At 35.4% G+C, this 24,556-nt stretch overlaps 1 protein-coding gene across 1 annotated transcript; it reads left to right on the top strand.

Annotated features, from left to right (window-relative positions):
* The first annotated feature begins 882 nt into the window (after positions 1-882).
* On the top strand, positions 883-23,322 carry LOC149065547 (sulfide:quinone oxidoreductase, mitochondrial-like). Its single transcript, XM_089254009.1, has 9 exons — positions 883-945; positions 1,728-1,898; positions 2,283-2,336; positions 3,852-4,046; positions 5,666-5,878; positions 9,455-9,641; positions 18,560-18,627; positions 22,546-22,724; positions 23,091-23,322. Exons 1-9 carry the CDS (start codon positions 883-885, stop codon positions 23,152-23,154), a joined length of 1,194 nt encoding a protein of 397 aa, XP_089110135.1. The 3' UTR covers positions 23,155-23,322.
* The last annotated feature ends 1,234 nt before the right edge of the window (positions 23,323-24,556 follow it).

The raw sequence follows: 24,556 nt of genomic DNA, 5'->3' as shown, positions 1-24,556 counted from the left end.
TCAAGCTTAAATGAACACACGTATTTACTATGTAAAAGCTTGTAGGAAATTCCCAATTGCTAGTTGACTGAACTGATAATTTCATGTCCTTCATCTTTATTTAGCATTTATTTTCACATTAAAATGATTAAAGTCAGCTGAAAACCACATAATCCTACTTAAAACATGGTGTGTTGCTTTGAACTGTAAGTACCAGTCTCATTAGCTCTATAGAGCGTAAAATCACTGATAAGTAGAGCCCGGATGTTTCGGCACCAAAAGTGGTCAGAATAGGTCAGGCAGGCAAAAAGGCACTAAAAATGGACATTTATAATTAATGGAACAAAGGAAAAATATAACTAAAAGCATAGATATTAAGTGTCCGATAACTGGCTAAAAATTGGTTGCACTAACTCAGTCTACTGTTTCAAATACGGCTTATAATAACTGCATTATTTTCAAAATTATATTTATTTCAAGTCAAAAAATAAAGTGTTTGTGGTCCTTCGGGATTAGGTCAATTCTAGGGTCAGCATTACCAGACGTGGAACCCGTAGAGAACAATGATTGTGGAGCTCCTTCGAGTTACGAACATTTTTATTTATTCGTTGCATATTATTTGAAAAATTTATTATCATTTGTATAGTTGAAACACAGTTACTATGCGTTATTTATTGTAAAAAAGTAACTTTTTTTTCACAGGACATATACTTCAAGGGCAGGGCCCAGTGTGGCCGCACCTGTCACACATACTTGCGGGCGTCTCTGGTCAATTCAGTCGAATACTAAATACCTAAAATAACTTGCCATGGCTATTTGCAGTGCATTTGTGGCGTAAAAAAATATAAAATGGGCACCAGGGCCAAAGCCCTCGTGGTTCCTGCACGGCCTGAGTGAGCCCAGATGACAACTGATGACCTCTTGGGACAGTGGTTGGTCAGCTATACATATGCAGTGCAGTCCAATGTATGAGCAAGATATGTTATAAGTAGAAACGAACTAATTTTTCTCAGCTTCTCTTATACATAGCTCTGTTAGTCTTAAATAAAAACATTATTTCAGATGATTTGTCTAATACCATCCTGCCAAAGCAAAGTTAATGCAGGCCAACACCAAGTTTTTTATCTCTCAGGCTCTTGCACCCGTTCGCGTGTAAATAGGACTGGAAGGACTTTTTTTGATTATAGACTACTACTTTGCCGCACACCAACTGTGGTCATATATCGCCTGCCTTACGGCAATTTCCAACCAAGAGGAGTTGAACGGGAAATGAAGCTCCCATCTGTCGATGGTCACCCCATGCTCGGTAGGTAAAGAACTTATTTTCGCTGTTCTTCCCCAGGATTCGAATCCATGGGCCTTATGACAACCTTTATGGTGGAAGACGAGCACCTTACCACTGCACCACTCGAGCGCCTTTCTGATAATAATTAATGCTAAGAGTTAGAGATTTTAAAAATATCAAGTCTTGAACTTTTTCATGCTCGAAATATCCAAGTTCTACCAAATATGGTCTCTGAAATTCAGAGCAAACTTACAACAATGTAAAAAGGTGTTTTTACAAAAAAAAGTTCGAAAATAGGCATTTATAGCATTTTGAATGAACGTTCGGGCTGTACTGATAAGAAAAAATGAGTAAATTGATAAATGTATAATGGCTATAATTTACATACATATACATGCTACACTCTAGACATAACACAGCATTTTTCATGAAAAACAACAGTATCTAAAGATCTTTCTTACAGGTACATTATAATCAGTCAATTTGGCCACTTGTTGGTTGTGGGATTGAAGACTTCAAGAATTCTTTTCGCAAAACAAACAGCTTGATTCCTAAAGGTGTAACATGGCTGCAAGATAATGTGATATCTTTCCATCCAATGGAAAATATAATCAAAACAAAGTCCGGTTTGGAGGCAAGACTTATCAAATTTCTTTTCGTTCGACAAGGCTTGACAAATTCCATGCGCCAGGTCGCCATTGCGGCTAAAAAATTGATATAGGAACCTAAAATGTTCTATATGCAGAAACTAAATAGAAGTCCATGGCACCAAAAAAAAATTTGAAGTTTATATTAGCATATCTACCAACATGAAAGAGGGTCACTATATCCGGGAAAAGTCGAAAGAAACATTATTTGGTTTAACCTTCTTTACTAGGGGTAAAAAAATTTTTGGCACCCAAAAAAAATTGTTCTGGCACATCGATTTTTCTTGTGATTTGTCAAGCCCTAGTCCTGTATCTTGTGTTTTGATAGGTTTAATTTTATATGTATTTTTATATGTATTTTTTCATTTTAGATGAAGTATGATTTCCTCGTCATTGCTTTGGGCATGAAACTTGGGTTTGAAAAGGTACACTTTAAGGCAGTAATTATCTTTGTTTTACATTTATATATCGAATACCTTCTGGAAATCAAGGTAAACAACATCTACATTTTTTCCCTCAGCCAAAGCCTTCGTCACGTGATCATAGAACAAAGGAGGTTAGTCACGCATGACTTCCCCTTTCTGAACCCATGCTGACAACACATTATTCGACAATACATTAGTGAACCCATGCTGACAATACATTGCATCCGACAATACATTATTCTCGTCTATCCACTTCACCAACTGCCTTTTGATTATAATTTCCAAAATTTTCGAGAGGGAGCTCGTCAAACCAACTATATTAATCACACATACTAGACTCATTTGGAATATTTTTCATATGAAACAAATTCACCAATCAAACTTGGATATTGCACAATCACATAAAAAGGCAATAAATTTCAAGTATTTATCAAATTTACCAACGACACTTGGTTATTATACATATTCGCAGGTAAAAGTGATACATTTTTATCAAACTTACCAAGCCAATTAGTAAGTACGCATAATAACCAATTATTATGTATAATAACCGATTTATCCCATTTACCCATAACATATGCGACAAATCAAGTAATAACTTTTGAAAAAACGCAAATATGCTGCCCGTAACCATATGTTTGTCATCCAGTGTATCATCGTATATCATAGTAGCTGGCCAATTTTACTTGCAATGAATATCATATTTCTTTTTTAAATGTGTCTATTGGTGGAATTTACAAATATGGAAGGTAAGCTCTATGTGTTCACCGCTCGTTAAGCAAAAAACTCTCTGTAACTGTTCTGTGACTCATTGACGACCGGCTTAGGTTATGTGAACATATATTGTTCAGTTAAAAAAAGCCTCTTTGCATTCGCCTAAAGTCATTCTTCCACTTTTCTGAGGATTAGTCCGTCCTGGACTATGTATGGAGTATGTTGTAAGGTTTTGGAGACCATACCTGCAGAAGGGACTTTTTTGAGGTGGGGCAGAGAGAAGAACTACGCGTGATCTTGTTGATCACAAGGCTTAAGCTATGAAGAAAGAGTTGATTTCTTGAATATTTTTACAATGGAAGAACGCAGGTGTCGAAAGAATATGATCGAAGTGTTTAAAATTTTCAACGGGATGGCTAGGATGGATCACGCATTATTGATATCTAATGGCTTATTTTATCCATCTCATAGACAATCTTGATTCTATGCATAGAAAACGCATAAGTAGAGATAGAACTACATGCATTGGTTCAAGTGACCCCATCATTGACACTGGGGGCATTCCCCCGTACCTCCGCCCACTATAGAAAGGCTTTTTTTTCTTTTATTTACTTGTTTTTTTTTTAGTTTGGTCTAATTTTGCTGAAATTTATTATACATTTCCTCTGAGAGAAAATGAACTTATCTCCATTTCAAGAGTTGTTGAGTATTACAAACTGTTGTTTTTAAAATTTTTCTGGTTCTCCAGTTCCCATGAATAAAAATATTTAATCATTTCATTATGAGTTCATTATTTCTCAGATTAAAGGTCTTCCAGAAGCTTTTGACACACCTGGGGTGTGTTCAATTTATTCATCTCATACTGTGGAAAAAACCATCGGTGCCTTGAAAACTTTTCAGAAAGGAAATGCTATATTTACGCAACCTCCTCCACCAATAAAATGTCCTAGTGCTGCTCAAAGTATTGCATATTTAGCTGATGATTATTTAAGAAAGGTAAATTTTTATGACATTCACTGATTGTAGCAACTAATTTTTTTTCATATGCAGCTCCCAATATCTAGTGCATTTGATATGCAGTAGGATGTTTGTTTAACTATATATATATAACAGTAATGCAATAGTATCACAATAAACAGATAATACACTAATTTGAATTTATAATTATCTTTTCAATGGCAATATCAGTAAAATTAAATATTTCTTTTTTGCTTAAACTTGATAAAACAAGCATAGTTTTTCACTATTGCTAAATTGAATAATTTGGGGTTTTTTTTCTTTCTGAGAAATATCATGGTGTTCCGCTATTGCTAAATTTGCTAAATTGTTTCCTTTTTCTGAGGAAACTCTGTTTCACTTGTATAATATGACAGGAAATATAAATTTGTAATATGAATAAATACTTGATAAAAAAAAATATGAAAAACACACACAAATTACGTAGAATGCATCCAAACCTCCCATATCAGAAACAAACCAAATAGTTTTTCACATATACATATTCAAAGATACATTCAAACTGGAAGGCAGTGCCGTCTTAAAACATAGGCCCACACGGGCCCAGCCCGGGGGCCTCAAGAGAAGAAGGGGCCTGATAAAAATGAGATCTGGTTGAAATTTTCGAGAATTTGCAAGATGGGGCCTCAGAAAAATCCCTTGGCTAAGAGGCCCACGATGCTCGTAAGACGGCCCTGCCGGAAGGTTGACCACCATTCAGTAAGACATAGCTTTCCTTCTATATTTGTCTTTTTTTTTTCAAAGTCTTAGAGAAATCAAAATGATACTTGGACGTAATGAAAAGTTTTTATACATAATGTTTCCGCTATAAATCAATCCCTACAATGGAAATATTTTTAAAATAATAACTTCGAAAAATGCCAAGAAAATATTGGTATCGTTATTTGATAATACACCGTTGCATCCTTCAAGACTAGAAGACAGAAACATAATTGAGAAGTTTTTGCTCCCTTACGTTACCAGTTTAGAGGGAACACTAAACAAAAGTCTTATATTAACTTTAAAGCCTCTCATTTTAGCCTTTTTACAGTTCGATTGAGATATTTACTCATATCCAGAATTTCATAATTTAATAAATAAAAATCCCCATTTTTTTGGATAGGGAAGGTTCTACTGTATCTACAGTATATTAGGATACAGTATATAAAAAATGTTTTTTAATTTAGTGGATCAAAATTCAAATAATGATTTTAGCATTAATTCTGTTACTATAGTATATTTCAGCATTAATTCTGTTACTATAGTATATTTCAGCATTAATTCTGTTACTATAGTATATTTCAGCATTAATTCTGAAGCATAATGATAAGTAATGTCTCAGTCTCATTTTTTTTAAAGGTAATCACCCGGGCATGGTGTTCCTCATACATTCACGAATTCACTTTCATCCAGTGATTTTAAAATAATTTGAATAATTTAATTGCACAGTTATGAACTGGTTTCAGCATAGGAATTTTTCAGCTTTTTTAATCAAAATGGTTCAGAAATAGTGTTATGAAATTTTATGGTGGGTTATGTCTAAACTTAAGTTATATATATTCACTAATATTATCATTGTACGCTGTATGACAAACATGTTTTCTATTGTATATTTTTAGAAAGGTAAACGAGATGCTGCAAACATTATCTTCAGTACAGCAGAAGACACACTTTTTTCTCTTCCGAAATTTGCGGGAGAGCTTTCTATGATTGCTTACAGCAAAGGTATAACTGTGCATACTCGTTGCAACTTGATTGAAGTTAATCCTCTAACCAAAGAAGCTATTTTCAGAGTATTGACAAACAAAAGTGATTCCACTTTTGCATTAAAGGTATTTGGGGTTCTTTTATATCCTCTCTCTCTCTCTCTCACACACACACACACAGATATTTATTTTAAATTGGACATTATATACCTGTTTACGCTATGCATCCTAGCTCTATGTTAATCATTCGTGAAAAAATTGTAATTATGCCTTCTTTTAGTCTGGATTCATCCCTCACTTTTTATATAATGATTAAGAGGGTTGGTGTGTATACGCAAATTCCCCAAAAAACACATTTTTATATTTTTAAATTTTTAAACACTAAAAAATTTTCTGCGTCCAACTGCGTTCGAGTTTTTATTCTATTAGCTCTATAAATATTTTTTAGATATTTTAACATAAACCGCTGGCAAGCATTATATATGCATGTTTTCAATTAGAATGCTCTTTTCCCAAAACTATGTTTTTATCAGATAAGGAACATTTTTTCAAACGCCACTGTAGAAAAGAATTGCAAAACCAGACATGGCAAAGGCTCTGTTCCATGATAAGGTTCAAGCACCACTTGTTCAAATGTCTTGAAACTTTGTGTGTCTCTAAACACTGAAGTGTTATACATATTTTAACGTTTAACGAGAGAATTTCCTCATTAAAATGATTTTAAAATTTCGATGGTACAAAATATGGGTAAATTTTGGTAATTTTTGAAAATTTTGCAGGTTATTGAAATTGAAATTCTAAAAAAAACTACTAGTGCAACTAAAATTCTAAAAGCTCTTGTTCAATTGTATAAAACTATTCACAGAATTTGAAAAAACAATTGAGGGCTTAACACTAGAACTGCCGGAGCAGTCATTTTGACGATTTTCTATTGTGAAAACGCTACAATCTCGGCAGTAATTTGACATACACACTCCATTTTTGGTGACTTCATTATTTCTGTACCTATCTCTGTGTACACAAATTTGAAGATATTGAAGTTTTTTTTCGGGAGATATCAACGTTTATACCTAGAACGGCCAAGAGCAGTCATTTTGAGTGCTATATGTGAATTGTATGTTTTCTCCTTGTGGTGGGCGTTTTGATTTTGCTTTTAGATTTATTTCCTATCATTCCCTGATGGCACACACAACACATGTTCACGAGTAACATACCAATAAGAAAAAACAAATTAATACTATTCTTTGCATAATGTTACTGGGCAATTTAAAGAGTCTAATGACAGGGACAGTATATATCCACAATCACAACCCTATATCTCATTGAGCTATAGCCTCTGTTATAAATGTTCAGGAAACTTTTTTTTCTGATCGTTCACCTGGCAAGCTCAGTTTTTGTTGTGGTTAGACATTTCATAACTTCATGCCACCATCTGCTTTCAAAGCTTTCTAGGAAACATAGGTTCATTCACAGTGTGTAAAAATGAAATGGCTCTTAGAAAGAAGGATGTATTTTATTAGTACTTAAATGATATTTCAGACAATAAATCTGAGGCTGAAGAGACTTATGATGCAAACTCTGACAACGACGATCATGATTTTCTGCTATATCTACCCGAAAGAGAAAGTAGTGATTCCGAAAGTGACTGGTCTGAATCAGATAATACTGACGAAAAAGAAAGACAAAGATGTATTTTTTTAATTGTATATTCTTCATAAGTTAATTTGTAGTATGAAATTTTAATAATGCCCTAGGTTTTCCCCGATAGTGCAAATTTAGAGTGGCATAATAGTATATGTTATTCATAACGTGCGCGAACAACTAAATAAAGTGAATAAAAAAGACCGTGATACATATATAAAAATGTATACATCATCAAAATGGAGCAATGTATCATGTGATGTAAATGCAATGTTCATCCATCTTTTTTCATGGTAAATCTTGTCCACAGTTGCCCTCTAATTTTTTTTAAATATTTATAGGTGGAAAGTCATTTTATGGACACCCTGTATGCTTAAGATAACGCAAATTTCTTCAAAATTAACAAATTAACCATGTGGGATAATGCATGTTATTTTTTATTGTAAAATTTAGTGTGATTAAATATATTGCACTAAAAAGAAGCAGCAGTCAAAATGACTGTCAGCGGCCCTTTTAGGTATAACGTATAGTCCGGCCATTCTAGTGTTAAAGTGAATAGAAAAGTTTTAAATATTCCTTAAAGGCAGGGGATTTTTCCCATAATCCTGCAATAGATCGTGTAGCAAACCCCCTTGACTTTATTCATACTTTGTTTTTACATGTACTTGTAATAGCTTTATGCATTTCATCGACTTCAAAGCAGTTTAAGTAGTTTTTGAAATGTGTTTAAATTTTGCATCCAAATATACACGGATAATAAAATTCAAAACTGCTGAAAATTCTAACTACAGGTGAATACATCACACACAGGTGATAATGACACAAGTTCAAAATAATTATAGTAACCGAAATTTTTTACCATTTTTCAGTTATACATATTTCTACAGATTGGTTTTATACAGTGTTTTCACACACACAATGCAACTACCACACTTTAAAAAATATCCCTTGTCCCGCCATACGCACAAGCACAATTAAAACGCTTGCATGAACAGAAACAAAGAAAGAGAATTTCTAAGAAGTGACTGTTTATCCTTAGCTTCCCGGTACCCTTGTACTGGATGCTGTTCAATGTGTCAAATCAGGCCAAATAAAATTATTAGAATGTCTTGGTCATCATCGCAGTGGAAGTACATTGAAGATTCTTTATAGATCCAATGTGATACAGGTATTCTGCCAAGCAATCATGTCCTTAGTGGTGAATCTGAAGATATAGCAACAGTCTGTTTTCTTAGGGAGTTTGGAATATGGTGTAGCATTGCTTCAAGGTCATATGTTCATATAGACTACGGGTCTTAAACCTTTTTTGAAGCTCAAGCACTCTCTATGTTCATTACCAGAAGATTACTCATGTGGCAACTCTAGCATATATCAACGTACTGCTAATCCTGGAATGTGATGTTTAATTATGAAGTCAATTGATACCTCGTAAGTGCAAAATTGGAAATAGACGTTGAGCACTCTTGAGTACTCTAGTGAGCACCATGATGACATTTAACCAGTTTAATATGCTGAATGCAGCTCAGATTGTTGGTATTTTAAGTAGGCACACAGAATCGGGCCTACAACATTTAAAATTCACGCATAATACAACAGGCAAAGTAGCCTGCCGAGTTGTTTGCTTCTGAATTCGGAATTCAGATGGCAGCACTCCTTAAACACATAACAGGCATTCCTCAAAAACAAGCTTCACGTTAGATACACGACATATTCTGACATGCACAAATTTGTCATAAGTTCTTCATAGGAATGTACACACATGTGTGCTTTTAGCAGTGATTTAAGTGAAGATCTAGCTTCTCTTCACTATTGTAGATGGTTATTATCAAGGCACTTTAATTAGAATTTTGATTACATGGCTGTGTCTGTTCTCAATCTTGTTATTTGAATTCTAGGCAAAAACTGCTTTACATTTCCTTCATAGTCCACTGAATTTCTTTACTTGATTTTGGCCAGTTTTCTGTAGGCTCTCAACTGTGCTGCCTAATAATGCATGTGTTGATAAAACAAGTATCTAAGTCGAATGAATGATATAGTTTTAACCTGTTTGCATGTTTTCAGTATGAATTGCTTCACGTGACACCCCCTATGATTCCACCTGACTCCATACGTGCATGCAAAGATCTTTGTGATAAAACTGGTTATCTGGATGTGAACAAGATTACTTTGCAACACTCAAGATTTCCTAATATTTTTGGGCTCGGGGATTGCACAAATTTGCCCACTTCTAAAACAGCTGCTGCAGTAGGTATGTAATTCAAATCCATAAAAAGATTTAAATTAAAATATATAGTAGAACCTCGTTAAGTCGGACCCCTTTAACTCAGATCTCCGGAAAACTCAGACATGAAATGGTTACATTATGAAAGATAACCTTTTAATCTGAGAAACGATCTTCAAATTCCCATAATAACTTTTCAAATTATTATTATTACGCTAGCACAGTGACAAGAAACGCCTAACCTATTACGGGGATGTGAAATTCGCTGATTTCTTGAAGCTTTTAAAGAGAGATAAATACTTCTCGGGGCTACCCACTAGAACATCTTTATTATCCGAATCAGTAAGACCTCACAACACCACAAAAATCAGCGTATGCGCGTGTATGTCTGCAAGACACATAAAACGGTTCCCAAATACTTTTAGTTGTGGACCCCCCGGAAATCTTGGTGTCTGCCATCGGCTCCCATTTATAGCAGGAGAAACTACAACCACCTATCAGCGAGAATGCTCTCGAACACAGAGGCAGTACAGTTTTAACGCATGGACCCGCTCGGGCTCGGCCCGGAGGCCTCAAGAGAAGAAGGGCATCAGAAAAATGAGAAGTAGTTGAATTTTTTGATAATTTCCCAGGTAGAGTCTCAGAAAAACCACTTGGCCCGAGGGCCCATGATGTTCTTATGACGGCCCTGCATGTGGACGACTATTCAGTACCGATACGATGAGATAGCAATGCCATCTACTGGAGTGTGAAAGAACCAAAAAAGCTTATAAACAACGTTTCATACTCCTAACGAGAGAAACCACAACGAGTGAAATTGTTGTCAAAAATCATAACAATATTACTACTGCAGTCTACCAACATTGCAACAGTATTTTTTGCACGTACATTTAAAACTTTTGAAACTTTTCTTTTAATTAATATTTTTTTTTCAACTTAGTATTTGTTTATTTTTTATAATTCTACTATTAAGCCGTGGATCCCCATTTGGGAACCGCTGCTGTTAGAGGTACGTTTCCTCCTCTACTCCCACTGCTCACTCGCGATGTTGCCTTTTCTTCTCTTCGTGATTGGTTGAGATTTGGGATGATGTTGTGATATGTAGCCTTCCCGACTCCTAATTTCAAGAATAGATTACTCCCAAATTGCAATCCTAAAGGCTCAAATCCCCAGCGCTGATCATTACAGTTCACTTGTGTACCGCGTTTACTTGTGTTCGTTTGCCTTGTGTTATTTCGTGAAAAATAAGCGTACATTGCTTGCAATGGCGACGAAACGAAATTATGCTGAAGGCGAATGCGTGATCGTGCGGCTCGCAAGCGGTACACAAGGCACACAGTGGAAGCTTACGATCTTTTTTTCAACAAAGTAAGAAGACTTTCGTTAATGTATAACGTCGTTATCTTGTGTAAATATGATTCATACTGATTTGTTCAACATAAAGGTACTTTTCTGTAAGTATCTTTCATGTATTTTATTCCGTTTTCCACATTCTCCGGTTAACCCGAATTTTTGATATCCCGGATCGGCTCTGGTCCCAATTGGTCCGACTTAACGAGGTTGTACTGTAGTAAATTTTTAACAATTCAAATATGTTACAATAGTTTTTTATTCAAGTTCCTATTAGTTTTATCTGTAAGATATTTTAGTTTCTCCTTTGAGTCACTGTGTTTGAATTCTTCCCATATTTTTCTTTTCACAAATAAATTGGCGTATTGCATATAACACATATCATTATAAAGCTAATTGCAACATGCCCCAGTTGCATTCCCGAATTTTTATTTTTAGCGAAGTTATCAGACAGTAAAAGGAGCGGACGTAAAATCGATATTCCACAATAAGGCATTTATTGACATCACATGAATATTTATATACAATTAAGATTATAGTCTTCCTCAGTTAAACATAATATAAATTAAGATTTGTTTGTCGGTAACAGTGAATTTCATTCAAATAATCTCGAAAATAAATTGTGGCTAAAGTCAAAGATCTCACCAATTTGTCGTGTAGTCCATGTCTTCCGTTGACATCTCTTTTACCACTCGAAGTTGAAGCCATAAAGTTTTCTACTAGATTATTCAGGTACAGCACGATCACTTTCAAAGAGATGAGACCATCTTATCCTGTTGCCGTGAAGTTGCTGGCTGAGGTGGAACTGTTTGATGACGCAACTGTCGATGAAGCATGAGAAGCGTCGATGCAGATTTCTTCCGGCATCATCGGGAGAGAGAAAGAGAGAGAGACGCAGATATATCCAACATCAATGAAGTCGACGGCAAGTTCATAACGCGATCGTCACAGGTTCATCATTCGTGCCAATCTCCCCACATCCATTGAAATAGACTCGAACAAAATCTCAGCAATAAAACTTAAAATATGTCCCGGTCCAGCTTAATCAAGCAAGTACCTACAGCTTAGAAATTATCCTTTACATGTTAAAAGTTACAAATTTTTGCCTACGGCAAAACGAATCGTACTAGAACGTACGAGGTTAGTACTCAGCAAACGAAGAAACGCGATCGTGCTTTCGCGATTAGTATTCATACATAACAGAAACAGGTTTGTTTTTGGCCCAATCGAACCACACACATCTTCCGTCGAGAGACGGGAAAAACTACGTCATCATATCTTATTTGCATAATCGTACATAACAATGAATAAAGAAGTATCGATATTTTGGAATGGCAACAAAAAATAACAGCATCGGGGAAACTGACCAGAGGAGGTTAGAATTCCCTAATTCTAGACTCTAGAATCTAGAGGGAATTCTAACCTCCTTGAAACTGGCCAGGTTTCCCCAATGTGTCAACAAGGCCTATTGTATGATGAACAAAACAATATATCGGCACCAACGGAAGTCCACGGCTCTCCGATATCGAAACAAGATATTAAACATTAAAAAAAAAAGAAACTTACATTAACATTCACAAAAGTTGCGTGACGAAATGCTTAAAATGGTTTTTAAAATTGTCCTGATCCGCATCATAAACACCACATTAAAAATAAAAGCGTTTTTAGAACCCGAGATATTTTCGAGTGACTGAAATAAGCAGATCAAGTTTGACAAGATGTTTCGGGATTGCAGCTGTAAGGGTTAAAACTCTCATGTCTCAGAAAGTATTCAGAACATATCGGTGTTTTTGATGTCTGCGGGTAGATCTCGTTAAGAAAATCCAATGTGATTTACTCCGGTTTTAATTTTCTCTTCTCTTCTGAGTAGCAGGATCGCGGACCGCTTTCGTGACGAAATTGTTTTACGCTATATCTCGAGAGGTTCGCAACGCAAATAGAAGTCAATAGTGTCGTCTCTGATAGATATTCTTAAGACAAATAATCCAATGGTATCACTTTGGTCTTGATAACTCTTCCTCTCTGGGCACCAGGCTCGCGGCCCGCATTCTTAATGAAATTGTTTTACGCGACATCTCAGGAAGTTAACAACGCAAATAGGCGATAATGGTATCGTCTGTTAGATATTTCAAGGACAAATCTAATGGTTCCCGTTTCATTAAGTCAGTACCTACCGCGCGGTTGAAGACTCAAAGAACGTATTGTTACGAAAATTATGTAAATAGTCTTTATTTATTATTATGTCATGTTTTGCCTGTGAATAGTGCAAATAGTGATTATCTTATGTAAAAATGAAAATTAACGAATTTTTCTGTAAATCTCACCAGCTTGGCGACAAACTTAACTATATAGTTTGGTGACAGTACTGGGGTTCCGATCATGGAGGTATTATGGGGATAATACCTCCATGGTTCCGATGACGCTATGGTGCCAAGAGAAATTTGTAGAAAGAATGGGATCGCACCAGAAACTTCGGAGTTTGAAGAGATGGTATTTTTTCGGCCTGAAATATACTGAGAAATTGAATGGAATTTGGAAAGAAAAGTCATCACTTTTCTTTCCAAATATCAGTCTCGGCATAACATCCAGAAAAAATTCAATTTCTCAGTATACTTCGGAGTTTTCTTTCCCTCTATAAAAAGCAGCTGCTTTTAACAAAACCTGCGTTAGCAGGGGAGTCAGGCTCAATTGAACCGTGAGCCATTTTATTCAAAATCATCTGTCAAGTGGGCCGCCTATTATTAAAATTTAGCAATTAAAAGTATATTAATTAATAATAAAAATTTGTTAATTGGTAATTAAAATTAATTGTAAACATTTTAAAAGCTGTTCAATTACAATCGAAAGAAGTATTGTAAGTAAACCATAAAATATTAATTCTACCTACCAAGCAACATTTTTATTCATCAACCTGCCGACACATAGAAAATTAATTGAAAACATTCTCTTCTAAATGACTTTTGAGCAAATCTAGTTTACACCTAAAACTTTTCAATGCGCATCTGTGTTAATAGCTTATCTTTCCCTTGGTCGGCTGAAGTTGGTTTTCTGTGGTTCCCAACTTCAAGGCGCAAATGCGAGCCGATCTCCCCGTTAAAAAGTCTCGCCACAGAGAGCAACAGTCCTACAACAATAAATCATTCAATCATAACACTTCACTCATAGTTAGAAAAACTAGTGGCAGATGGCAGCACTACACATAACAAGCATTACAGAGAAACAACAAAACTTCACGTCAGGTTTCACTACACGTACACGCACATTCCCGCATGTACCGATTCGTTGGGGGGTTCCGGGGGGTGTGTGGGCGGGGCACATGTGTGGTGTAGTAGTAGTAGGTAGGGCCTCCAAAAAATGGCTCGGGGATCCATGATGTTCTTAAGTCAGCCACCTCGTTGGGCAATTTGCCTGTTGTGGCGTTGTATTTGTATTTGTATTTGTATTTGAAGGTTGTTATTTAATTCATTCAAATGTTCTGTAATGTCGACGATTAAGAATGCTAGTTATCGCAATTTTGTCTTACCTTTAAGAAATGAAACCTTTTGATCTTTCATTTTTGGGAACAATTTTACCTCGTTTAAAATTAAAAACAAACGTCAGAAATATCTTCCTTTGTTGTGGTTTCGTGAATCGAAAACATTTCTAAAAATTCTTCAGTGATGTTCATATGCAAGCCCAAAGAAAATTTCTTCAAGAGACGGGCATTTGAGCCACGTCTTGAATATCCAAAATTTCGTTCAACCCTATTGAAAAACACCGTACATTTGAGGATATTACTTCTAATTGGTCACTCAAATTATTAGCTATTGCTGTTATTCTTCGGACAACAACACGTCTCGGTACAAAAAATATCGTGAAATCTTGCGTATATTTAAGATAGACATTTCTGCAGCATTTATCATCCGTTCCTTAACAAAAAACTGTCTCTTAAAAGCTTGGAATTTTTTTTGCAAATATGTAGCTGTAGCATAGCGGCTCTTGCTGCCGATTCATTCTGTTTCATAATTTTTTGACATAAATTCTTCTTTTTATTTTAAAAAATTATTCAAAATTTAAAAAAAAAAAAACCAGTATTTTTTTTAATCTTGGGACGTCACGGACCGCCAACAGTTCTTTCGAGGGCCGCGAGTTCGACACCCCCTGTGCTAAAGGGAAACCTGGGTAGTTGAGAGAGAAACGAACTCTTGTGTATGCTTGAGAAGCCGCCTTTCTGGGGCGCACTGTTTATTGTGGATAGTCAAATCTCTGTTTGTGAATAAATATAAATAGCTGTTTAAAATAAATATGTGACGTCCTGCATTTCGTTTCGTCCTTTACTCATTTCAAAGACTTGTGTGAGAGACATTATCCGGAACAGTATTCACGTCAAAACTGCGTCTATGACACAGAATACCCCAATGTTTTTATGATTTTTTCTCTGCATATAAAATTCTTTTATTAAAAAAAATGGAAAATAATTTTTACCATGCTTGTATTATAAAAAAATACCTTTATAACACTTAACCCAACTTTACTTGGTTTATTCAGTTTGGGCTAGATCAGATTTGAAATTTCAGTTTTATCATTATATTTTTTACTTGTAGATTGTGTTGGTAATTGCATTTTCATAAGGTAAGTAAAACTGACAAAAAATTGTGACAAATTGTATTTACCCACCTAAAGGTTACATTTTCTTTCTAAAACAAATATTAGACGAAGGAAAACTGGCGTTTTATATCAAATAATGTATTCCTAAGTTTTAAGAGTATGAACAACTAGCTGTTACCAGCGGCTTCATCTCACGTGGATTTGGCAATCTGAAAATTGCTCGGCGATGATTCCTCTGTATAACATTTGAACCTCTCATGACCCTCTTAGGGATTGAATTTTGAGAAATCCCGTGTTAGTGAGTCTCTATACCATTAAAAAATAATATTGGACAAATATTTCATGTTTATAGCTTCAGCAATTTCGGCTCAGCGATGGGGGGTTGTCCCATATAACCTTTGCACCCCCTTATGACCTCCCCCCCCCCCCCGAAGCTAAATTTTGACAAATAACTTCGTAGTGAGTCTCTGCATTACAAAATAAATATAGCGACCAAATTTCATACAGTCGAATCCCGTTATAACGAACTCCAAGAGACCAGAGACATCACTTCGTTATAACGAAATTTCGTTATAAAGGAATTCCCGGTTTTTGCGTTGTTCCTATGTAAACTTATCTGGGGGATTCAAAAAGTGTTCGTTTAAACGAGATGTTTGCTATAACGGCATTCATTAAAACGAGATTTGACTCTATTTATACTTTCAGCAATTTTCGCTCTGCGTGATTTCCCTGTATAACTTTTGAACCCCCCTTAGCGGTCGAATTTTGAAAAACCCCTTATTTTGAAAACCCCGTGAGTCTTTACATTATAAAATGAAATTACTGACCAAATTTCATATTTATAGTTTCAGTGGTTTTTGCTCGGCATGATTTCTCATAACCTTTGAACCCTGTTATAACCCACTTAGGGGTCGCATTTTGAAAACCTCTTCTTAATGAGTCATTATATTTTACATCATAAAATATAACTATTGATCAAATTCATACTTATAGCTTCAGCGGTTCCGGCTCAGTGATGATGAATCAGTCAGTCAGTGAATTAGTCAATGAATTAATCAGTCACGACATGTCATTTTATATGTATAGATGAATGATGCCACTGCTTCATTTGTGAAGCCTATGGATAAGAAGTGAGAATAACATCTGGTCAGCACAAACCTTTATACAAATACAACGCTACAACAGGCAAAACGCCCAACGAGGTGGCTGAGAAAAAGATGCCCATAAGAAATATGGATGTCCTATATTTCACAAATACAGCAACCCAATTAAAAACGCAATTACAAACAATATATATTATATATACATGATAAAATATTATACAATTCCCATAAAATGTATTTTTGGTTGTCTTATTCTAGTATGGAAACAGCAAGGGGTAAGTATACAGTATATACATATACTAACAGTGGTAAGTATATACAGCGGCACACAGTTCCTATTTATGGACTAATGTGTGGCTCATTATGTTCAGTGTGTTGATGACTTTTTTGTAAATGAGGATATTCAACCAATGGAGTGAGTATCGTATCAGTATTCAGATCTCAACCTGATCAAGCAAATATGGGATGCTCTGAGAGACAAATTGCATTCGAGAGACAATTGCAGTTCAGCTTCGTGGCAGAGTCTAAGGCCGAACACATAGTGAGGTGACCATGCGGTACGGGAGTGCATAATGGAGGCTATAACGACGAAAACAACTATATTGTTTTGTTCTAAACCGCTCATACTCGACAGGAAGAGAAAGAGGCACCCAACGAGGAGTGGGATTCAAACAACGGTGTTTGTTTTCATCTCGAAGTGGGAATTTTCGCTATCTGCTGATTGGTCCGTTTCTCCCCCTTTTTTTTTTGTCTCTCCCTCTTCATTGGAGGAATCATCATCACACCTTTACATTTCAAAACCCCTCCGGCCATTTTCTCTATCCTCTTCCTCTTTTACTATGCGCGGATGTGTTTCTTCCTCCACCCCTATGCATTTTTTTCTTCTTAGGCCGGACCATAGTCACGCGACCACGAGGTACGGGAGTGCATAATAGAGACGAGCGACAAAAACAATTGTACTGTTTTGTTCTACATCTCACGTACTCGAGCAGCGAGGCAAAGAAGAGAAAGAGGCCACTTAACGAGGTGTGCGACTTGAACAATCCGGTTTGATTTTACCGCGATGAGAGGGTTGCTATCTGCTATCTGTTTTGCTATCTGCTGATTGGCCCGTTTCTCCCCTTTTTCCTCTCCCTCTTCTGCGGAGGCATCATCATCATCATAGCCTTATATTTCAGAGCCCCTCCTGTTATTTTCGCTCTCCTACGCCTCGTTTACTATGTGCGGACATCTCTTCCTCCACTCCTACGCATTTTCTCCTTCCTAGTCGCAATTCTTTTAACTCGTATCTCTTCGGTCTACAATAACCGCAGCCTACGAGAGAAATAGCTGTGGCATTTAAAGCAAAAGAAAGATTCTTGTCTGTGTGTATTGATTTACACCCATTGAATATTTTTACCGAAGCTGCAGATGAAACATCTGGTTTGAATCTGAATTCTGTTCCATGGCTTAGCAACCCAAGAATGCTATGGTTGTTGGTTTTAGTTATTATTTCTGTTGTTTGTGCACTAAACTGTATATTAAAGCGCGTATACATTAGAGTGCGGATCATAATGAAAGCATTCGCAATTGGTTGTTCAGTAATTTGTACGGAACACAAAGGAAAGAAAGAAAACACAAAGGAAGTTTATGTACCCACGAACAGATTACAACCGCAGCAGGGACTCGTACGTTGCTAGATCAGCGCGCTAATGTATACGTGCCTTAATATGAATAGCGAATTTTATATTTCCCGGATTTTTTTCTTTTTTTGAGAATTTTTATAGTACGGCCCAATTTTTTTAATATGAGTTGAGTGAGCCTTCTAGCTTGAACGTATATTTATTATCAATGTGAGTGTGTATAATGGGAAATGTATGTTTCATTTAAGTTATGAATAAATAAATATTTTATTCAAATTTATAGCTATGCAGTCTGGTGTGTTGAGAGATAACCTAACTGCTACCATCTCAAAAAAGCCTTTTGTTTTGAAAGTATGTTTTCCATTTATTTAATATCCTTTGTCTAATGGTGTCAAAAAGATTTTGATATGATTCACACATGCACACTGATAATTTGTTTCAGCTGATTTTTAGTGCTTAGAAAAAGTGATATGTATAGTAGTTCAGAAACAATAACATTAAAGTGATTTACTTTTTTTTAATCGAATTTTTTATTTGAAGGTAATAACTAAAACAGAAAAATGTCGCAGAAATGAAAAGGGGGGGTTTTATTACGAAAATAATCAGAGGATTATCCTTCGAATATAAATAGTTCTCTCAAATTTTGTAGATATTCAGAGACACGTGTAAGGGAGGGGGGAGACGTCTATATATATATATATATATATATATATATATATATATATATGATCTCAGTTGTTTTGGATTTTTGCCATTTGCTTTGTCAGATTACACAATACTTCAGATTTTTAATGTCATTTTAACCTCTTTACGATCACGGGCATAATGTTACATCCAAACACCAGTGGAATAAATTCAAACAGGTTCTCTGTGTTTTCTGTCCTCTCTCTTCAGCATTGCAAAGCTTTATAGTAACAAAATTTCTACGGAAATCGCTTTTTTCTATGCTCCCGTTAATGATTTTTTTTCTACACATACATATAGTACGAAGCAGGGCCGTCTTAAGAGCATCATGGGCCCCCGGGGCAAGTAATTTTTCTGAGGCCCTTTTTAGGCTAATTCTCGAAAATTTCAACCAGATCTCACACAGAGGTCCCTCTTCTCTTGAGGTGCCCGGGTAGGCCCATGCCTTAAGACGGCACTGATACGAAGTACGGATGACTGGACACCAAGCGAAAATAATTGAAAAGAAAGGGCACACACGTTCCTTTGTGGGGAATTGAACCACCAACCGCGCACTTTCCGGGCGCGTGCTCTACCATTAAGCTACAGAGAACAGACATTTACCTGGTTGCTAATTTCGTTACGAGCTGTTGCTGAGTTAGGAGGCTGTCTATTGCGCAGTCCTGTTCAACCCAATGAAACACAGTGTTCTTAGGAAAGAAAATGCCGGTCCTCTGTAGCTTAATGGTAGAGCACCTGCCCGGAAAGTGCGAGGTTGGTGGTTCGATTTCCCACAGTGAAATGCGACTTTTCTTTCCAATTATCTTCGCTTAGCGTCCAATCATCTGTACTTCGTATAATTAACGGAGAGGTTCACCTTTTCGTTCTACACATATAATGTATCTTTCTACTATACATATAAGAGCGAAAGAGAACACGTAGGTAGGGTGAAGAGAGGACTCTAAAAATACTTTCTTATCTATTATACTTTTTCCTCTTATATATTTTTTTCTTTCCCCCTTTTTTCTTTTTCTAACGTGCGGTTAGATTAGCACATGGTTACCAGATTTATTGCCTATTGTCAAATATAGATAATCAAAATTTCTTGCCAAAACCTTCTACGTGAAGTCGTTAAAATATAGTAAATGATTAAGTAGTAGGTTAGGCCGTAAGATTACACTTAGAGGGGAAATAAGGGTAGAGAGAAGGAACACCCCCCCCCCTATTTCCCTTGCACGCCGTAGTTCTATCACGTGACTACCGTCAGGTCCACTCGGGTATCTTTTCTTCCGTGGCCATTTCCTACGATTTTTTTTATGGTGGTCTAGACTTGTGCGAGGTGAAAGGTAATTCAAAATCTTTGTAAAATAGTGTCTTCGAGATGAGCATATGGCTGTTCCGAGGGTTAAGTGAAAGGAGTACTCATAACGTTTCAAAAATATGTAATAACCATAAAATATTTCCATGTATTCAAATATAAATAAGGTAATAAAACTTGCTACTGTAAGGAAATAGTAATTCATAGTAATAATACAAGTCCATAAAACTTCTGTTTTCTAGCGTAATAGGTCAATCAGATATTGCATATTTTCCAATGAAATTTCTCTCAATTTATGAAACTATATATTACTAAATTGAATAAATACGCATTTTTGAAGAAAAAAAAATTTGAATTTTGGACTTTCTGTTTGAATGTTGTTCAAACAAGCTTACATTTCTCTTGGCAACGAAATTTTTGTAACGAAATCAGCAATTCATGAGAAAAGTAAACAAAAATAAATGGCGATTCTCCGAGAATTGTGGAATTACTGTTTAATTTTTTATTTTGAATTAGTATTTTTTTTCATTCAGTCATTTACTTTTATTCAGACATATTTATTGCACAAAATATTGTTCTTTGGGACCACTTCTACGTTTTTTTGTTTTTTTTTAAACAGTATATTTCACTTAATTTAAATTAAATAATGTAATCAAAATAAATTAGCTTAAGATAAGGTAGAATTGAACACCTCTTCTCTCTCTCTCTCTCTCAAAACTCAATTTATCGTAAATACCAAAATTACGTATTTTTTACCTAATTATCATTCATTGACTTAATTATTGGGAATTGCAATGACTATTGAATCTTCAGCTACTCGTATAGTTATGAGCATTTGTTTTACATTTTTTGAGCACCAAATTTTTACTTATAGATTACAGTACAAATATTCAAGACATTTCAAGCCTAAAAAGCATAATTTGTTCATTTTTTGGGCTGTATGGTTGGAAGTAAAATGCATTGTAATAATGTACAGAAACTACTTTATAGGCGCATGCAGGAAAATAAAAAGTTTGGGCTTTCAATCGAGGAAACAAATGGAAAAATTCAACGAAAAATTTTTCCCTCGAAGTTGATGAGTGTCTATATATAATGAACAAAACTTACACATCTTTTTATAACGATTGAATAATACGAGGAAAATTTAAGAATTTTCAGCATTTTCTATATTGAAAATTCCTGAATTTTTCTCGTATTTGGAATTGGTGAAATAAAACCAACAACATATTCAACACTCACTGTGAATTTTATGAAAACCCAAAACTTTGAACGCGTCGAATTCAAATAATAGTTGATTGATTGATTAATTGCGGTTGTAAAAATTCCTTGGAGGGCCATCGCGGAACGTCTTCGTGGAAGCACTTTGAAAACCACCGAACTATCATTTCATTGATAGACGGTAATATCGGAGAAAAATAAGTAAATTCACAGCTCTTTTGCACGCCCTCCTATATAACCTATATAGGTTATCTAGGTGGTCGTGTCTTTTGACGGCTGTCACGTGAATGACGACAGCGTGTTCCGCATAAAAGAAATGAATGGACTAGTGCTTTCTATTATACATCTCCTCTAAAAGGGATGACACTATAAAAGTTTGCCAAAAGATCTGTTACAAAACTTGAAAGAAAAACACAATAAGCCTAGCTGTTGCAATCGCTCTAATGTAACCGATACGCTTATTGGTTGCATTGTTCAAACTTTACAAAAGAACTTTTATCAAACTTTTATAGTGTAATCCCATCCTAATACCGGCCTTAGTTTTATATCGTTTCATGGGTTAAAAAATATGAACAATAAATAATAAAATCGATTTGTTCTTGCAATTTAACCGCTTCGCTTACAAGCGATTAGCGAGAAAGTCAGATAATCTCTGACGAATCGGTGATAAATATGACAACCTTGTTCTAACGGAATGACATGTTAGAAAGAGGAACGAAAAGAAGTAGAAAAGTAATAAAGAAAAACAAATGAAAGGAAAACAGTATATTACTATACTCTTTCTCGTAGGTATAAAATATATTTCTCTTTCCACCCTCACCTACCGCTTCTCTTTCCCCTCTTATGTACATGTTTATAGTAGAACCTATTTAACCTTAGAGTAGAAGCTTTATATCACCTCATCACAGAGGTAAAAAGAACTACCTTTTTCTGTAAAGCTTCGTGGTGATGAGGAGAGAGGAAAGAAAACAGATAGACTTATTTGAATTTATTCCACTGACGTTTGGACGCAATATTACGTCCTTGATCGTAAAGTGGTTAGCATAATTTTTTTTTATTATTATTTACAGTATGATGGGTACACTGCATGCCCTGTGTTGACTGGTGATGAAAAAGCAATAATTCCCGAGTTCGGTTACCATTTCAAACTACTGGAAACATTGCCTTTTGATCAATCTAAAGAAAAATACCTCCATTACATTTTGAAGAAAAACATTCTACCCTTTTACTATTGGAAGCTGTTGTTGGGGTATGTTACCTTTTTACACATAACTCTAGTATTACTATTCATTACGTCATTACTAATCATACGTAATTGCCTATAAAACGTAATTAAAATGGAGTATTAATAATATCGAAAAGGGATTTAAAATTTTTGCATTCACGTTACATTGTGTTAGATGATTTCATACTCAGGAAAAGGCTTTTTTTTATTTATCCCTTTTTTGTATTTTAGCATGATAAAGAATAATTATTTTTTCTATTGGTTAAAATCTTTGACGAAAAATTGTGCTGTTAACTTTTTATCCCGTATCACAGAGAAAGCTAGTTTGTATTAAAATTATTGCAGTTTCTATTCATTTAAAATTTTATAACTATCTTTTATTTGTTATAGGGGTTGGTGGAGTGGTCCTTATCTCCTTAGGAGTATTATTAATGATAGATACCGTAAAGGGTGAAGAGTTTCGTTAAGATGAGAGACTTTTTTTAGTTTCAACATTCCTACTTTTATAATGAGAATTTTATAGTATTTTGTCTTGAGCTTAAGAAGATAAATGAAATTTTTATTTACGAAATTTCAAGAAAATACATGTATTTTATAAGTAATAAAATTTGTTTTTTGGATATAATTTGACCATTTTTAATCAGTGATACTGTTTTCCTTCATGTCTCTATTTTCCTCAATTCATGTCTTTCATCACTAAAATTATTCCAATATGTTTCTCTTATATACTGTAGTTTATCTTCACTAATTTTTTACTTGGTTGTGGCATATTATATATTTTTACTTAAATATATTCCACATAAAGATTCGTCGACATTCGATTGAAATGTCGACGAATATACCATGAAAATGTTGACGAAAATTGCCATGTCCACATTTTTTATTTGAAAAAATCAATGTTATTCTCAATTCATAAAGTTGAATAAAGTCTATTCATTGAATTTGAACTTGTCAAAGCCATCTGTCAAATGTGAGAAGTAGCAAGCTTTTCACGAAAAAAAATATCGTTTATGCAATTTGAGAAATACTGCTAGAAATATTTCAAAGTCCTTCAACTCTCTTTAAATAATATTTTAATATTTAATTAATTAATATTAAATTAATTAAATAATTTCAACTCATGTGTTGCAAATATGGAGAAAATAAAAAAAATTTTCACTGGAAATAATGTCAAATTGAAGTGACAATACGTCACTTCAATTTCATACGTCAGTATTTGCCAGGACAGTTTTTTCTGTTTTTCTGGGTGTCTCGACTTTTTTACAAAAATGTCTCGGTTTTTCGTGTATTTTCAACGAAGCCAATTTGGGTTTCATTCTTCAAATTAGAATTATCTTCCCAACTCTCAAACAATTACCTTATGATAATTACGATTACCTTATGATAATTACGAACAAATTATCCTCTTATACCCACAATAGAAGTTCTTGGGGGTGGGGGTGGTAGGGGTGGTCGGGGGGTCTCCCTTTGCGGGGCGTGTCAAAGCTTCCTAGATACTACTCTCTAGGAGGCTTTAGGCGTGTTGGGGCGCTGTGGACCGCGCCGGCGGGGCCTTGTCACGGGTGTCGGGACGGAGGAGGAATCGCACTCGCGGTGCTGTCCTGACTTTGTCGAGCGGTGATATGCCCGGGGATTGGGGGTTTGGGTGTGGTTGTGCTACTTGGGGGTTGGCGGGACGTTGGTCCGAACCGGGTGTGCTTTCCCGGCCGACTTGCCGGTTTGAGTCTTCTCCGGCACGCTCACGATCTCACGATCAATGAGCTTTTTTCGCAAAGCGACAGAGCCTGGGCGTGCTCGGGTCTAAACTAAACTAATTACGATTACAAATAAGAATATTTATTTCACATATTTGTCAT

Source organism: Pholcus phalangioides, unplaced genomic scaffold, assembly GCF_987345545.1.
Source record: "Pholcus phalangioides strain wild (caught in Gottingen) unplaced genomic scaffold, Ppha-v1.0 ptg000039l_1, whole genome shotgun sequence".
Taxonomy (NCBI): Eukaryota; Metazoa; Arthropoda; class Arachnida; order Araneae; family Pholcidae; genus Pholcus; species Pholcus phalangioides.
Note: the sequence above shows the minus strand (reverse complement) of the source record. Positions and strands in the feature narration are given on the sequence as shown.

Bases quoted from the DNA above. Each gene is read 5' to 3' on its own strand.
- LOC149065547 (XM_089254009.1), top strand. From the start codon at position 883: ATGACAACTGATGACCTCTTGGGACAGTGGTTGGTCAGCTATACATAT. The intron at 946-1,727 runs GTATGAGCAAGA...TCTTTCTTACAG, and splicing joins CATATGCAGTGCAGTCCAAT to GTACATTATAATCAGTCAAT. The intron at 4,047-5,665 runs GTAAATTTTTAT...GTATATTTTTAG, and splicing joins CTGATGATTATTTAAGAAAG to AAAGGTAAACGAGATGCTGC.